This window comes from Psittacula echo, assembly GCF_963264785.1.
Source record: "Psittacula echo genome assembly, chromosome: 6".
Lineage (NCBI taxonomy): Eukaryota > Metazoa > Chordata > Aves > Psittaciformes > Psittacidae > Psittacula > Psittacula echo.
The window spans coordinates 50,177,460-50,195,991 of NC_137743.1; the positions used below are offsets into that span (position 1 = coordinate 50,177,460).

Consider the following 18,532-nt stretch of genomic DNA (forward strand, 5'->3'; position numbering starts at 1 on the left):
CGGTGGTTTTCACCGTAATTGAATAACTTGTGTATAGTCTAACAGCTAGACTGTCAGCATGTTTGACTTCATCACACGACATCATGTAGTTTGACATTCGGCTTTACACAGGTGAAAATCTAAAAGCTGTAAAAAAAAATTTGCTTTGTAGGTTATTAGGACACACAACCATTCTAGTAAACGATATAAGCACCAGCAACTTAGTCAAATTAAAGCTATTATTTATAATAAACTATTGTCCAGGATTGTGGTTTTCTGCACAAAACCTTTTTAATCGAGAAATTGTAAATCACAGGTCCACAGAGTCCATGTGAACGGACAGATATAAGGATGGCAATTGTAGCCGATCACCTAGGACTTAGCTGGACAGGTAAGCTTTCTGCTTTAATATTGAAATCAGTCTTCACTATTACATTTTCAAGTAGTCTTTAACCAAAAGCCTCAGCAAGGCCACATCAGGCTCTTCTGAATTCACGGTGAGCCCAGCCTCCCAAAACATGCAACATGTTGCTGAGCAAAGATGCCGAATAGGAAAGTATTCCATGGTCTTGCAATAAACCGAACAGAAACTCAAAATGGCTCTTGCTTCAAGACGTTCACCCAAAGCGTTTGAGAGGATCTATCTACCTGAGCTCAGGGCTGGATCTGGACAGCAGTTTCCCCAAAGCCCTGGAGGTGGCAGGGAGCCCAGCAGTGCATCAGCAAGTCAGTGCTACACATGAAGCTGCCCAATTCTATGCCCAAAGTACTTCTATATATTGATGGGCAGAGCTGGCCTTTATGGACCTAGGGCTGCAGCAGCCAGCTGTCCCTGAGCATAGGTGATGACAGTACCAGTGCTGAGCTGCACAGTGAGCCCACAAAGGAGTTAACAGTCACCAGCAAGACCAGATTTTTTAAATTAGCGGTAATGAGGTAGTCTCCATAGAGGTTTTTTTCACTATGCTTAAGTGGCTTACTGAGTGTAAATACGGTAATAGCTCACAGAGACAATTGAAATCAGAAATTATACCTGTCTTGGGAAATTAAAGTATGAGTATATAATGTCGTGTTCATTGTTATCTGTAAAACTTGTGTCAGGTAGTTTTGTTGACATCTGTGTGATCCAAGAAAGACAGTGTTTTTAAGCCTGACAGGATGACTGTTTGGTGGTTTTGTTGTTGTCTTCTTTTCTTTCCTGCCTTTTTTTTTTTTTTTGTTTGGTTTTTGTCTTTATAGAACTGGCAAGAGAACTGAATTTTTCTGTGGATGAAATAAACCAAATCCGAGTAGAAAACCCAAATTCTCTTATTGCTCAAAGCTTCATGTTATTAAAAAAATGGGTTACCAGAGATGGGAAAAATGCTACAAGTAAGTTCAAGTAGTTATTTTTGTTGTTTATAAGTTTTAGCCTATTTCATCTGTTGTCTGATATTTTACCAGAAGTCAGAAATGTCATATTTATTCAGTATATGTGCAGAAGGAAGTAATCTGTTCTGCACATCCATAATTGATGGGACAAGTAGTGAACTTAAAACTCCAGTAAAGAAAAAAAATATTAGGGAAAACTTTGCAATAGCAAGGAACATGAAATATGGAAATAGGCTGCCTGAAAAAGTTAGGTAGTCACTCTTGCAGTATTGCAGGTTATAAGAAATTACCAAACCTCCTTCTGTAAGGAGTGATGGAGATGCTGATTCTGCACTAATTCTGCTGGATTTGTCATGCATTTCACTTGAATTGCTCAAATTGAAGGAGAGGTTTTGATTTTTGTGTTAGGTCATTGGTGTTTGTTACTGTTCTCTAATCCACACACACCTACATAGTATTTGAGTCTACTTTGATTTCTTTCACCATAAAAATAATTTATAGTATTGCTGTCCTCTCACAACAAGATTACTGTAAATGAAATATCATGATGTACTGAATGAATAGCCTTATTTGTATTATTACCTACATCGCTACCTATTCCGCTGTTCCTCAGAAAGAATGGTAAAAGGATTTTTATACTCCTTTTATGCTCCAGTAGAAGGATATTTTGGTTCAGTAGTAAATAAATATGTTCTTTAAGAACTCTATGACCTTGCTGTTTGTGCCTTTTGTGTTGCAATATAATTATCCTTGGGGGAAGGGAAGACTTTAATAGGCGTATATCTTGAACAAGTAGACAGCAGAATGACAGCTTAGGTAAATGATGGCGTTTGTTAGAACCAAAGGTACTGGGACAGAAACATGGCAGCAATTTATAATTAATGCAATGTGAATGTAACTGAGAAAAGCAATTACCCAGTTTGCAAAGCTGAAGATTTTTCTGATGTATCTTGTTTGTTTTTCAGCCGATGCCTTAACTTCTGTATTGACAAAAATTAATCGAATAGATATCGTGACCCTGTTGGAAGGACCAATATTTGATTATGGAAATATTTCAGGCACCAGAAGTTTTGCAGATGAAAATAATGTTTTTCACGATCCTATTGATGGTAATTGAATTCCATGGTCATATTTAGTTCAGTGACATGTCCAATAATATAATAACATTGTATAGACTAGACTTTAAAAAAAGATAGTAAGTTCTATAGAAGTAATTTGATTCAATCTGAAGGGGTTTTCCTGTCATAAAGCAGGCTCATGGTACAGTGCGTAGGTTGCACATTAATATCTCAAAGAAAAAGCCCAGGATTCCACAAACATATGCCTGAGTAAGCTTGTTCCCACAAGCCTCAGTGTCAGTTGACAAGAAAGGACCTGAATGTTTTTCACCCGCAATAGTTGTGCTTTGATGTATGCCCATGTGTATTTTTTAAGTACTTGGTATTGCATGCTTTCCAAGTTACTGGCAATATTTATTATGTGGCTTTCTGTCTAGATAAGTGACAGAAAGAATTCTTCAAAGAAAAAGAAAAAGACAAATCAAGGTGGGGGGGGGGGGGAAGTGCTTGGGATCGCATAGAGTAAATGAATGTGCAGTTTACTACCAAATCCCTTTGAGAGAAGTGAACATCAATTTCTTTAGGATTTTCTACGTTTCTACAGTGGCAGTAGAAATTAAGAAAATGTTTTCTGAGTGCATGAGAGGGTATGATTTTCAGTCTACTAATGAGAAAAATTGTGTAATTTTCACATGGAAGCTGTACCAACTGAAACAGAATTGTGCAGGTTAATTTTGAGCCAAATTAAAAGGATAAAGTTCTGCTTGTAAAACAAAACTGTCGTAAATAATACATATTATTTATCACTATGTTGAAAATGCTAAATATTGTTTTTTTCTTCTTTTAAATGTTAGTTAACAGGCACTGGGTTGCTACATTCTTTACTTTGATTTTTTGTCACATGTATTATAAATAGCTCCTTAATAGCTTGCTTTCCTTCGTAAGTAGCATTTCCTTTTGTTTTTGTAATTTGTTCAAGTATGTATTGGTCTCTGCTTTCTAGTAGGATTTTATGTCCATTATTGAGCAGCTGGTCACTGAATCATTGCATGACAGAAATAATTTTCTGTTGACATTTTAAGAAAGTTGCTCTTGAAATGTTGCTTGCGCCTTTAATAGTAGCTTCAGTGTTTCTATGGAAAAAAACCCGCTTCTCTGCAGTTGCTTTCTGTCTCTCCTCTTCTCTGAACCTTCCTCAAGCTTCCTTTCCTCACCAAGACCAGACCACCTTTGCCTTTCTCTCAGCTGATTCAGGAAATGAAATACCAAAACCTTTAATGCACCTCCCTTTGCAGGCAGCACAATTCCAAGTTAACCCCATGGCATGTATTTTTTTCAGTTCGTAGGTTAGCCAAGTTCTTATTTGCTGGAAAGCGAATTTCAGATTTTGTTGTCATTTTAATGTGTATATTCAATTTAATATGTTTTTATGGTTTTCTCATCTTTTCATCAATTTTTCTTTTCTCTCTTTATTTGATCAGTGTATCTGATTGTACCCATGTCACCAAGATCACCTCACTCTCCAAGATCACCAAGATCTCCTTACTCATCACAGTCCTCTCACGTGTATAACTTTACTGTACCTGAAATATTCATATAGCTGTCCCTTGTTGTGTTTCTGTTCTCTTATCCCTTTGTCAACTTCCTTTTTTTATGTTTTTATCCTGCTGTATATTTAGATCTACTATTCTTTACCATCCTCATCAGGATCCATTTCTGTTCCTCATTCTTTAACTGTTCCATTCTTGTGGCTCTATGGTTAAATTGGAGATATATATTAGTAATATTGTATTGCTGGTATTGTGTGTTTTTATATAGAAGTATATTAAATTGTGGACCTGTTTTAGAAATAATACCCACCCAGACAAAAAAGGGGGTGTCATATGTTATGATCTACTTGTGTCTCTGAAATCTGCTTATTAAACTTCCAAATTAAGAAAAAAAAAACTCCCAAAAAAATAGGAATGAAAGATTTACACAATACAGCTGCAAGAGATTGTATTGGATATAAATGGACAACCACCCTTGTTCACATTTGCTTTATTGCATGTTCATAAGACAATCTACTATAACTTGAAAATGGTTAAATGGCTGCAAAAACAATTGCTGAAATCTTTACAGACTATTTACAAAATAGTCAGAAGTACTGGCTTCGCTATACTAGTCACTGGCAGTAGTCACTGGCAGTACGCATTTTTCTTTCATCTGTCTAGGAGAAAGTAATCTGTCAGAACTGCATTTGTTCTTATACACCTGCATCTCCCCATACGTTTCATAGTTTATGTAACTCATGAATCATTTGACATTTGCTTATTAGTTGCTCCATGCTTCATCCCAGTCAGTCCAAATGTGCTGTCTTCCTTAGGTTACCCCACCATTCAAGTGGAACTGGAAACTCCCACTGGGTTGCGCTTCGTGCCACCCACCCCTTTCCATCAGGACGATTTCTTTAGCGACACCTCTAGCCTAGAGTCACCCCTTAGAACTCCCAGTAGACTGAGTGATGTGTTAGTGACCTCCCAGGCACACGTAGATGGTACAGCAGCAGCACCGCCAGTGGTGACTGAAGAAGACACTTCACTGGATGACAGCAAACTTGACTTCTCAGTGCCTAGAGAAGGAACATCTAAAGATATTGCCATAGGCGAGAGCCAGTTGGAGGAAGTGGACCTTAAGGATTTTCCACGGTATCTTGGTAGCTATGGCGGGATATCAAAAGATGCTAAACAAAGGCAGAGTGAAGAGACTAGTAAAACAGGAGTAAGGACTGAACAGCCTGAGAGAGAAAAGTCTGGTACTGATGAGGAGATGACAGAAGAAAAGCTTAAATCTCTGTTTGAGGACATTCACCTGGAAGAAGGAGCTGAGTCTGAGGAGATGACGGAAGAAAAAGTGTGGTCAATTCTTAAAGGTGTTCAACAAGCAGAACTCGAAATGTCTTCAATTACAGGTTGGCAGTCTGACTCGTCAAGTGTCACTGAGCCACCGACCTTGGGACGGAGAATAGTGGGAAGCCTGCTAGATCGCTTGGATGATAGGTGAGCACCTTTGTATAGGCATGTGTGTGTGCAAGCAAGCTTTGACATGCTGCTTTTACCTCCAAGAGCAGTGCTGGGGCTGCTATTCCACTATTCTATGAGAATATGTATATATACTTACATATGTATGTATATAAAAGAAAAAGTAATATTTGACTGTATTTGGCCTTTGACATATTTGTCTTTAAAAATGTGTATTTATCAGATTTCATTCTTCATATAGGTATTTCAGCAGTAGTTTATATTATGTTTAGTGGATAATATTACTAAAAATGGCTGAAACTTATAAACAACACTTCCTTCAAGCCAGTTACGTCATGCTGATTTACTAGACTTTTAAAGAGATGAGTTACAAGACATAAGAAAGTAAGAATGGGGATACCAAATCTGTCTAGTCCCATATGTTGTCTCCCAGCAGTGACTGCAGAGGATGCTTAGGGGAGGAGGAGAGTGGACATACATGCTGTTTTCCTAGAGTACTCTCTCAAGCTCCACTTGCTTTCAGCATAATGACCTGCTGAGATGGATGCTTTCTACATAGTTATCCTCAATGCGTTTCTCTTGCATGAGCTTTTCCAGTCTCCCCTCAGACCTACTTAAGCTTTTAGCGTTCACAGTATGTGTTGCCGTGTTCAGCCTTACTGGTACCCACTAGGTGAAGAGTTCCTGCCTGCCTTTGTTTTGAATGTGGCTCCCATGATTACTGATAGAAGGAGCCAGGTCTGCTGTAAATCACCAGAGAATGATTATCTGCAGAGTGATCATTTGTCTGTCAGCAGTTTACATACTTTGCACCTGTGCCTCAGGATGCTTTAAGGTTCCAGGTAGCATTGCATACTCTCTTATTTAATCAAATAGGAAGTCAGCCATTGATGTTAGTAAACCCATTGTCTTTCAGGACTGCAAAGCACACAATCTACTACTGGTGTGATTTCTGTTGTTAAGCAGACATTTTTATTCTGCATTTTATATTGTGCTAAATTAGTAAAATACATCACTTCTAGAAGTAAAAGGGCTTCTTTAAGGAAATAGCATATCAATTTCTAGCTAGATTAATTAATTTTGCTATCTTTTATAAGATAGCAAATAGCTATAGTATTTTCATGTATACAGTCATAGTGCTTATCTGAAAGCAAGCAAAAATGCAAAAGGGAAGAAAATTGTGTATCCGAAGTGCAGGTTGAACCTGTCTTTAGTTAATCTGAAGAAAAATATCAGTCAGATTTCTATCTTCATAGAATCATAGAACGGTTTAGGTTGGAAAGGACCTGAAGATCATCTAGGTTCAACCCTCCTGCCACGGGCAGAGACACCTCACCCTAGACCATGTCACCCAAGGCTCTGTCCAGCCTGGCCTTGAACACTGCAAGGGATGGAGCATTTACTGCTTCTTTGGGCAACCCATTCCAGTGCCTCACCACCCTCACAGTAAAGGTCTTCCTCCTTATATCTAACCTGAACTTCCCCTGTTTAAGTTTGAACCCATTATCCCTTGTTCTGTTGCTACAATTCCTGATGAAGAGTCCCTCCCCAGCATCCTTGTAGGCCCCCTTCAGATACTGGAAGGCTGCTATGAGGTCTCCACACAACCTTCTCTTCTCTAGGCCGAACAGCCCCAACTTTCTCAGCCTATCTTCATATGGGAGGTGCTCCAGTCCCCTGATCATCCTTGTGGCCCTCCTCTGGACTTGTTCCAACAGTTCCATGTCCTTTTTATGTTGAGGACACCAGAACTGCACACAATACTCCAAGTGAGGTCTCACGAGAGCAGAGCACAGGGGCAGGATCACCTCCTTCGACCTGCTGGTCACGCTCCTTTTGATGCAGCCCAGGATATGGTTGGCTTTCTGGGCTGCAAGCTCACACTGCCTTCTCATGTTAACTTTCTCATTGACCAGCACCCCTAAGTCCATCTTGTTGCAACCTTCCTTGCCTTTGGCTTTATGTATTACTGAAAATCTTCACTGTCTAAGGATTTCTTTTCATATACCAATATTTTTTAAGAGGTGTGACTTATCTGGTGTACAAATATTGTAGTTTGGGCAACAAGAAACATAAACTATTTGACCGTTACTGGTAATTGCACAGTAACAGATGCTTTCATCACCTCCTTGGTTAGAGAGCAGGTTAAAGACTTAGTGCCTCAGGGCTTTATCTCATGATTATACAAGTGAAATTGTAGGGTTTATATATTTTACTCTCCTTTTTTCTTCACCCCCCAAGTTGAAGGGGATTAACATTTAACATTTGGCCTTTTTTCTAGTGTTCACTGTATTCTTATTGCTTCTGAAGAGATATCAGGATGCAGAAGACAAGGCAATAGCCTTGATAGATTGATGGTTGCAACCTGAATTTAAAATATTACTTTGTCTGAAATGTATGTGCTAAGAATGAAGGCTCAGTGCTTTGCTGTTCTGCATGTGATTTAAGCACTGAACATCTGTCTATTCTTTTTTCATTTTCTCATAGTTCGGACCAATGTAGGGATTCTGTTACCTCATATGTCAAAGGAGAAGCAGGGAAGCCAGAAACAAATGGAAGCCTATCCGAATCTACAGCAGAGGCGAAAGCTAAATCCTACACCCAGGAATCTTTAAATGATGTGGGAAAACAGAGTGACAAAGAAGCCCCAAAAACAAAGCCCCAAGTTTCAGCTGGTGCTAATGAGCAAATGTTATCATCAACAACATATCAAAAATCTTTGGAAGAGACTAGCAAGCCAACAACAGAAAGCAACAGAACATCTGTGCCTATCAGTGTGAAGAAGATGAGCTGGGTTACTTCTGAGGAAGGCAAGCCAAGAACAAGCATCCAAGAGGAGGAGGGAGCAGTAATGTCTGAACAGAAGGTACAATGTGTCCTGTAATAATAAGCTGTGTGAGGAGTCCCTATTGCTTGACATAATTTTTTGTAAGACTTGAAACGTTGTTTGTGACAGGGTTCCTTTTTTTTTTTTAATCCTTCTTTATGCCTTTTCTATTTATTGCTAAATTAAGAAAAATGGAAGTTAGTGGAAATTTATATTCTGTAGTATGAATAGAATAAGGTGCAATTGGGGAAGGCAAAGTTGCTAAACAGGGCTGCATAATGCTCTGCCTGACTGGCCCTGAGCCCTGGAAGAGGTTAGAGCAGCTTCTGGGACTGCTGTTCCACATCACTGGGGAGCAGCCCCCTTTTATGCCCCAACATACCACCTGTGCAAACAGAGCCAATCAGCTCATCTGTCCTCCATCTGTTCCAGTAAGGTGATGCCACTGGTTTCCACTCTTGTGACATTGAAGTGAGCGAAGAGAGATAGGGACTCTTCAGTCTCTATCCTGCTCCTCATCCCTAACACCCCCTGCATTTTTTCACTCTGTCAATTTGCAGAAAAATAAATTTTGGGTTGTATTTAATTTCCTCCTTATGTTTTTTGTTTCGTGGCCTCATTCATCCCAGCTTCAAGGTGCATCCAGCCAAGAGAAATCAAAATATTGCCAAATGCGTAAAGCACTTTTCCAGGTGGTGGTTTTTTCTTCTTAAAATTCTGCGGAAGGACTCCCCTTCAGCTCTACCTTGCCTGGCTTGCACATCCTTAACTCAGAACCTCAGTTATAAGTTTTCTTCTGTCAATGAAGATTTTTATAGCTTTCTTAGTTGCTTATATTTATTTCCCAGAAGCTTAAAAGAAAAGTTGATTCAAAAAATGGCTTGTAGCCTTGTAGCTGTGCACACCTTGCACCCCAGCAGTGGGAGGCTTGCCATGAAATAGACCACAGGGCCAGCAGGGAACCAGACTGAAAAAAGGAATTGCAGTTTCTTCTACATTCCTCTATCTGCTGAGATAGTCTCTTCCTGCGTGTAATGCAGGAGGAGATTATAACTTCTGGAAGCTAGATATTTCAGTAGAATTGCGTCTACATGATATAGTTGTTTTTTTTATTGTAGCACAATAAAAATGTTGGCTGTGGTGGGCTACAATAAGTCATTTAGGTTTAAATTAGTTCATTTTTGATTATACAACCAAGAGTTCTTTTATTAGATGGTAACATAATCAGTCTCAGCAGTTATGCAGCATATGATTGTTATTATCTTGTTATTAGTTCGTGACACAGTTGAAGCAGCAAAGATCTTTCCTAATGTTCACTAATTACTGGAATACTTTAAAAATGTAAGTAAGAGCCTTCTGCAAAGGCAGTTAAAGGCAGATGGCAGAGTTCCTTCAGTGTCAGTAGGCTTTGGGGCAGACCTCGGGTTTATATTATGCTGCACTTAAATGCAGGGCTAAGCACAGATGCACACTTTAACATGCTGAGGGTGTGCAGCAGTGCTGCACTTCCCCCTCCAGATTCCCATCAGGGAGAAGATAAGTTGTCATCTCCTTTTGTGTGCTTTTTAATTTTGGATACCCTGTATGGATTAGGAAGAATAAGATCTTGCTTTTCTTATGCATGCCTTTTGCGCTACTCCTGCTTTTCTGGTAATGGCTGATAATTTTATCTTCTAAATAACAAGTCTTTTTATAGACATGATCTTTGAATAAACTGGTATCAGAAAATAATGTAATTTCTAAACGTGGATCTCTCACAAAACCCGAATGGGTAACAAACTAGTGTTTGTTCAAATGACAAGAATTGGTTCTAATATCTTGTTGATATTCCCTCAAGAATTAACTTGAAGTCAATAGTGTAATTGCTAACACAGTCCAGTTCATGGTGAGACACTTCATGTGCCATCATGAAAATAGAAAAGAGAATCTCAACTGCAGTGTTTTGGCAAGACGTTCTTCAGAAATGCTCAAATAAAAAGAAAAGTATGTAAGAAACAGATTTATTTCTGTGGGAAGAAAGGGGAAACAAAATAAATTCCACAAGTAAGAGATTTTTTCTGTGACCCATTTGGAAAGAGCTAAGAAGTAAAAGTCATCCAGCTGCAGGCTGAGGGCTGCGTCAATGTTTTGGCATAGAGTTTGCAGCAAGAGATAAACTCAGATGACTGATACTGGGTTGCTAGCTGGTGATGTGGATGAAACAAGTTGTTGGCCTCATCCCAAGCCCAAGTAAATGCCCAGGAGTTTACAAAAGCAGTGCAGCCATGGTGTAGGCCATATAATTCTCTGCAAATGCTGAAGCATCAGATTCCAGTGATCTGTTCAAATGAGCAGAGCAAAGCAAGCACTGTTGCTCTATTACCCCAAAGAAGGTGATGTCCACCATGTGGTTGAGGTGACTCCCAGTGTTAGAATTCCATCATCAATAAACCTCTCTTTATTAAAGCTCTTTATTTAAAAGAACTCCTCCTCTAAAACCTTTGTGACCTCTGGAAATCTGCTTCTTACTGCTTCTTCTGGATAGGGTTGGAGTATGATTTCTTTGCATGTATATATGCTTAGTTAGGATCAGAGAACAGCAGGAGATTTTACATGCAGATGAATACTGTCATCCTGCCCTAAGTGCTTTTTGGTTTATAGTCCTTTTTTCCTTCACCCACCTATGCCTACTCTTATTTTACACATCGTTTCTGAGAACTGCTTCTTGTTTGGGATGTCTTGGGCCACATTCAAAGACAGAAACAGAAATGCAGTTAGCAATATCCACTATTCATTACTTCAAAATCAAGGTTGGCTATCATTAAGTAGTTATAGAGAAAATTTTCAGATTTTTGTGTTCAGAAAAGGTTGATTCAGCCAAACATCATGTGAGAAAAGCCTCTGTCCTGGGTCCATCACGCACATAGCTACAAAGCCCTCTGCCAGGCTTGTGCACACAGAGCTGCTCAGCCCCAAAGCTGAGGAGCTACTTGGAATTTGAAGGGGAAAACATTGGGGCTGTCAGAGGGCACCAGCATGAAGTAGGTGCCTGCATGCAATTGTGGTACCTGTTGGCACCAAGCTGAAACCTGCGTCAGGCTGTTCCCCCTTGCCCTGAGCTATGGTCTCCCAGTTCCCTTCTTAAAAAGTGAAGAATGATTGTACTTCACACCACAGTTTTGTTACTTAAAAGCAGATAAATACTGAGCAGGAAAGCCATTTACATGGAGAAGTTCTTCGAAATGCTCATTTGTAATCTTTTTGAAGATGCTTGCTCCACTGAATCTTTCTGTGTGACTCTCTCTTTATGAGAGAATTAACGTCCCATACCTTGTGAATTTATAAAATCTGCTTGAAATGTTAATTTTTGAAGAGCGAAAAGCAAAGAGGTTTTTTTTGTACACAAAATTTTTAACTACTGTATAAGATTTAGGAAATCCACAGGTCAGATGCATTTCAAATACCATTTTCCTTAGACTTAAAGAGGTGCTGAGATGTTCTATACCTGGTATCAAGCTGCAGCATGTTGAGGAGCAAAAAGGCCTCTTCCCACCATATACGTCAAGAGCAAAATGACGAATCATTACGTACAAAATAGAGGCAGAAAAAACGCTGTCCATGATAACCTCTGTTTTCTTCTCCTAGTCCTGATCAGCATGTTCTGTCTTGCAAATGTGCTGTTCAAATATACTAAAACTGCATTTATTAGGAATGTAGTGACAGTGACAGTGAGCTTGAGAGTGATTCGAGCTCAGATGAAGAACAGAGAATTACTACAAGAGTTTATCGACGGCGGTTGATTCTAAAGGTATTTTGTGATCTGAATTCTTGAGGCAACTCTGGCATGTACATGGGTTTGGACTGCTGTGTCAGAATGTCAGGTTTGGCATACTGGAGTCCCTCTGGTAGTTTGCTTTCCATTGCCAGTGTGTATTTATAACCAAGTGCTAGGTAGCCTTTCCTTGCTTAACCCAGAGGTCTATGGTTGTCTTATGCTGGAAAACAACTGTGCTGCATGGAATGTTGTGCCCTTCACTGCCACTGTTTTGCATGGCATCTTAAAAAAGACTACAGCTAGATGCAGTGTGTTGGTGTGATGCAGAGCAAAATGAATTACAGACAGATATGGGTGACTATTCTTTTTTTTGTTTTCTTAAAAAAAAATCTCTAAATTACAAGTTTAAAAATTGCAGGAATGTACATGAGTGGGATACAGGAGAGTATTAGCCATGTGCTCTGGTTGAAACTTCCGGTCCTAAGTGCTTAATGTGTTCTGGAAAGCCTCCTCAAAACAGCATGTGATCCTGATTTAAAACCTACCAAAGTTAATAAGAATCTTTGCATTGCTTTCAGCATGCTTTATTTAGTACATTTATTTACAGACGGCCTTTATTTTCAGCACAATATGCTTTATATACTGATAACAATAGCACAGTCATATAAAGAACTGCTTTTGCCCTCATATTTTTTCTTCTATGTTCATACAGTATGGCATTATTTGCCTGCACCATATAGCATAAGAAAATAATTCTGCGCTGGAAACCATTATGTTAATCCCTCAGTAGTTTACAGGATTTATTAGATTCTTATTAGAAAATCATGCAGTCAAGCCATGAAAAAGACAGCCAACCACCATAGCGCTGTTACAGCACCAGCTGAGTTTGCCTAAGATGTAATTGTTACTTTAGTAATGATTCATGACACTGATTGCACATATCTATATTATGGTTATTTGCATGATTAGTGGAGAAGAGAATGCAATGCAGGCACTGCACCTTGTGTATGGTGTGGCTGGCAGATAAGTTGCTCCTCACAGCCTCGTTCAGATAAAGGTAGATTACATTTCTGACTTTCTTCACCCTGACCTACTTCAGTTTACCAGTCAAGCTTCCATTCTGGAAAAGGCAGGAACTGCAAAAATTAGCTCACTAGAAGCGAATGTTTTGCCCGATACCTCATCTTTACAGGCGGAAAACCTGCTGCATTCCATGAATGGCCCTGGGCTGGTCAAGATATAACCCTTCCTCAGTAATTCCCTCTGCAGATACGACATGACTAGTAAGAAATAGGAATGTGGTTTCCATTTTCAAACAGGGCAGGTGGCCTGTGGGTGATTTAACAGACCCACAACTGCTGTTAAGAGTGTTTCTGGTAAGACATAAAGTATCCATGTGCTGAAAGTTTTAACGGCTGCATAGTTGGCCTGTGGCTGAGGTCCTCCACCCGATTTATGTCTGAACTATTTTAGTGTCCACTAGTTTGGAGTCAGGAAATGTCGGAGTAGAAAACAAAGTATTTAAAAGGCAGCCTTCTCTTGCTTTCCAAGTGCATCCACACGGTTTAGAGAAAGGCACAGAACATTGTTTTTAAATGTTGTCGTGTAATTTGGGATTGAACTTTTTAACAGGGCAGTGGTAAAGCAGTGTATATAGTTTTGTAATCTGCAGCTAGTGCAGATGCAGTCAGGAGTATGTGCATGGTGACTTGCAGGCGGCTGAACCTGCTCTGTTGAGAACGTGTCTGATCTGAACTGGATTAGAACTGTACCTTTCTCTTGATTAGAAAATACATGTGACGCTTCTGTCATTTGTCTGATGATTTACAGCTTCTTTTTTATCCCCCACTCTGCATCGCCAGAAAAGCTTAGAACAAGAAAAATTTTCAAAGCAGCAATCATCGGGCCTTTCAGGGAAAGTGTTTGATAGTGGAAATAACGATTTCAGTAAATATATTTTGATCATGTAAAGTTCATGAGCTTTAACATTGGTGGGGATCTGGCCTTTAATTTTTTGCCCTGAAGTTCAGTTTGGGTGCACTGAAATCGCTGTAAAAGCATGCACAGGCTGAAGAACAGTAACTAGTTCAGGGAAGAGGTCTCAGGATGCAGTGCTCAGAGGCATGGAGGAATGCTCTCGGCCTTCAGAGTAAAAATAACTCCCGTGTTTCTGCCGCAGGGCCCCAGGCCGTGGTTGGGAGCTGCAGGTTCTTGCCTGCCAGTGCCTGCGTGACTAGCAAGTGGGTGCTATGCCTGATCCCACAGCCACAATCCCCCTCCGAGGCTCACACTGAGCATAGCTGGCATCACTTGCATGGAGCAGTAGTAAGAGAAGAATCAGACTCTCCTACTCCTGTGTTCTCTGACACTCTTGGCTAGCCAAATAGTCATTATGGGGATGATGCAGAGTGGGAGGCAGGGGTATTTTCCCTCTGGCTCCCCTGTCCCCCAGGTAGTAAAACTGCCACATTAATGATGAAATGCCTCAAGGCTTTTCTGCAGTCACACCTTGACCATGGGAGTACTTGTCTTACACTATCTCATGTTAGTGTTACTTAGGAGCCAGCACTAGAAATCTGTGCGGAGTTTGCATTCTCTGGAATAAGAACCATTAGAACATCTGAAGAAACAAGGCACAGGCTTCACAAATGAATGGCAATGCTGTGGCCATGCTGCCAGCCTGCTCTGACAGCTTGTACCAACAACAGCAGCACAGGGATGATGAGAGTGCACTTGGAGCAGAGCTGCACATCGGAGCTCTTTTGGTTTAGCATAGCATGTATTCATTACTGCCTGCATGTTGCATTAAAAGCAACAGAGGTACTCATGTAGCCTGCAGGGATAAAATTTGGTAATGCTAAAACCTTGAAGGTAAATTGAGTCCTGTGGAAAAAAGGCTTTGCTATGTGCCTCCACAGCTACTTTCAGGGATGAATTGCTTCATTACCTTTGTTCTTCTTTCCCAACTTGTTTTTCCTTTCAGTGCCATTCTGCATTATTGCTAACACTATTATTTCCGTTTAACTGCTACCTTAATTCTCTGTCCTACCCCAGATACGGAGAAAAGCTTTTCTCTTCCCTGGAGGTATTTTCCCAGCAGTCCAAGAGCTGAGTCCTGTCAAGTGTTCAGCACTCTCAAGTACATTCCCATGGGAGTTAGCACTTCAGAGGGCTGAGCCCATAAAACCAGACAAGCAAGGACTGATGCCCATTTCCACATGTAATAGGATCGTATTCTAACCTCAAGGTAGTGCAGATGTTTTTGGTTTTGCTTACTTTCCCCTCTTCTGTTCACATGGCACATTGATGGGATGAGGCATTGCAAAAGAAGCGGGTTTTTATGGCAGTGCAGGAATGTGAGCAGTTAGCACACAGGGGAAAAATAAGAGTGCTGCCACAATGTGCACATTCACAGCTGGATCCAAAGCTCCTTTTATTCACTCATGACAGAAATAAGTGTCTAATTTTTCATGCTTTTTCAAAGGTTGTTAAATCTTTCATGGGTACAAATTTTTCGCAAAAACTATTTAGTCAGATTCTTGCCAAAACATTTATGGCGGAATTCCGTAATGGAAAACAAAATAGATTTCTAAGCAGGGGTTATTCAAAGCTGATGTAATTTTCTACCTTGCACTTTTGTTATTTCTTGCCAATTTATAGTAAAGATTTTTCTCTTTCCACGCATTTTGCCCATGAAACACCCTATTACTGATTGTGGAGGGTTTGTTTCAGCCTGCACTGCAGGAGTGGCATGGAAGCCTGAGCAGCATTCAGTCAAAACTAGAACCAGTAGATTTCACTGTCTTATTATTCAGAAGAAACTTAATTATGGGAAGTGAAAATGTGGCCGTCCTGTAGATGAGAAGAATGAAGGGCCTGTGCCCCAGGAAAGGCACATGAGAGTATGCAGTGGGCACAGCCTCTCTGCTGCAGTCCCTGCCAGGCTGGGAGAGCTGCAGGACTGTTCTGCTCCATAGGTGCTCTCACCCTGGAAGGGACCAGTAGGGTCAGAGCTGCAGGCCCCAGTGAGATAACACAGAGATAAAACACAGACTACAAGTGCTGTTGTTAGGGCTGTTCATCATGTTATCCTCCATATAACAAGCAGCAGACCTATGACCCAGCTTTCAGTATTGGACTATGCCCTGCCGCATTTGCAGCACCATTTCCTTTCAGATCTCCTTGGCTTGCCTGTTGGTTTGTCAGGTTTCCCTCCCCCTGCCCCCATAGCTTTAGCAATACATCTGCAAGTCCAGACTCAGCACAGGCATAGGCTGAGTTGTGGCATCTGATTAACAAGGTCTCCCTGGGTAGGCAGAACTCAGTAATGAAAATTACCTTAATGAAAGGTGTTTGTTTCTACTGCCACTGCCATAGAGGCTTGAGACCCCAAGGAGACAAGAGGCGCAGCTGCTGTTCATGCATTACAAGAATGTGATCTCAAGGCTGAAAGTATTATGTCTTGGTGGTGGCTTAGACCAGTAAGGGAAGAGGTCTGAGCGCTCTGTACAGGTTCTGTTCCCACTGCCTCTGGTCTTTGGTGAAATTAACTATTTAGGATCTTTCCATCTTGTTTATTTCCTCCTGCTTTTAAATTCCTTTTTATCTGTCTGGGTAAGAGACATCCAGCCGCACCTTTTTTCTCCGCTGTTACAGCAACACTAGATGCATAAAAGGGACTATTATCCCTCTAGTAACAAAACAAACATGAAAGAAAACCAGAGCTCTGACAAATCTGCAGTGAACTTTGGCACAATACTGCAGCACCGACTGTATAACTTCATTTATCTGGAGGTCTCTGGGAACACCCATAATCTGCAAATAACTCTTAAGAAAATCAGTGGAGCTGGCGGAAGACTTTGAGGAAGCTGCTCTTTGCTTCTCCTGCCCTGGAGACCAGCAGAGAGAGGATACCAGCTGGTTTTGGCAGGACTACACTCCAGTGAGCAGGGTGACATTAAAGCACTCTGCTGCGCAAAGCTTCCTGCCATGTTCTGGGGCTGAGGCTTGCAGACTGCCTTTGTATGGTCTAGTCCCAGGGATATAACCGAGCTTCCAGTAATCATGGTATTAAGTTTTCTCCCTGCTTTTCTAAAGCTGTTGGTATTGTGACAGTGATTTTAACTGGTCAAGGGTAAAATAAAGCTCACATAAGTGTGATGCAGCAGAAATAATTTTATTCTTCAGCTGTGACATGGATGCAGCAGCTTTGCGTTTAGAAACAGTTTTTGTTGACAAGGTCATCTAATGTGCCATTCTAAACCAAAGCTGGTTTGATATCTGACAAGTAAAACTGCCAGTGGTAGTTTTACTACTACTGTTTTTACTTTACTATTAGTGGTAGTATCTGACAAGTAAAACTACCTTATGGTAGTTTTGTTGGGGTTTTTTTTCCTTGCAAACATCCATCTTTATAACTGCATAGGATTAGAAATGTCAGTAACTCAGATCTACCTCCTGCCAATTGTGAGCCCGCCTGCAATTTGTTCAACTACCCACCAGCAAGAGAATTGTGAAAGCTAGATTTCATGCACGCTGACTGCTGAGTATTTACAGCATTTATCCTTAAACTGTGCTTAAAGGAGCATGTAGCTAATTAAAACCCACGATTCGTTATAGCTTTAAAACTGCTTTTTTTTTTTTTTCCAAGACACTTCTTTCAGTGCATCGATACATTTTTCATTTTAAAGCTGACCACAGTAATTCTCACTAACTTGTTTTAAGGAATAACCTTTCTCATAGCCGCAGTAAAGAGTCAAAGGACCAGTACACATAAATAATATTACTGTGCCAGGTAGTCTAGTGACCTTGCTACTCGCCATGATGTTTTATTTCTGGTTTTCATGGGTTTTATTGTAGTGATTTGGAGATCCTGTTCATGAGAGGGAATGTCTCCATACGTCTGTGCTCCAGGGGGTAAGAGGGACATCTGGGCCAAAGTTCCTTCTTGTTCCTTAGGCCACTGTGTGAAACCCTGCTGGGGAGTCTCTGAGCCCATGGGTGTGAGGCCAGGAAAGGAACTCTGTGTCTAGTTCCCCATCTGTTATGCTTCTGATTAAAGTATGAAGTCTCCAGAATCAGTATTTCCCCCTGTTTCATTGTGGCTAGGAAACCCCACAGGTTTCAGTTCCCAAAACTTTTACCCATCCACTGCCTCCCTGCCACAGCATCAGTCCCCGTGCCATTCTCATTTCTGCTGTCTCGCTCATGAGAAAGGAAGGAGTGGGCCGCCATCTCTGGGGCCCCGCTCACTGTGGGGGCAGCCTGTTACTTCCCTCCTCCTGACATCAGTGCTTAGGCAGGTATGTAATTTCCCCTTTTCCGGCCCCACAGCAGAGTCCTTCTGAGGAACAAATTGTATGGGCCAAGCCTAGGCTCCATCTAAAGGTTTCAGCAGCCATTTGTTCTGCTGTGCTTCTTCTTGGGATACCATCATTCCCAGGCCTGGAGACCTCAGTTAGGTCCCTTCAGCCCTGGATGTATCTTAGGTGCAGGTCCTCATCCTTATGTCCGTATGCAGTGA

At 40.8% G+C, this 18,532-nt stretch overlaps 1 protein-coding gene across 2 annotated transcripts in view; it reads left to right on the top strand.

Moving 5' to 3' along the window:
- The window catches only part of ANK3 (ankyrin 3), a gene marked incomplete at both ends in the record, with an annotated part of 206,550 nt that overhangs the window by 184,159 nt on the left and 3,859 nt on the right, over nt 1-18,532 (top strand). Inside the window, 6 exons of one of the 2 annotated variants that reach the window (XM_080621696.1) lie at nt 296-370; nt 1,219-1,350; nt 2,316-2,459; nt 5,359-5,446; nt 7,916-8,294; nt 11,944-12,042. In XM_080621696.1, coding sequence (XP_080477822.1) covers nt 296-370; nt 1,219-1,350; nt 2,316-2,459; nt 5,359-5,446; nt 7,916-8,294; nt 11,944-12,042 — 917 coding nt within the window. The remainder of the gene's footprint in view (nt 1-295; nt 371-1,218; nt 1,351-2,315; nt 2,460-5,358; nt 5,447-7,915; nt 8,295-11,943; nt 12,043-18,532) is intronic. The other variant, XM_080621697.1, reaches the window with a different exon arrangement.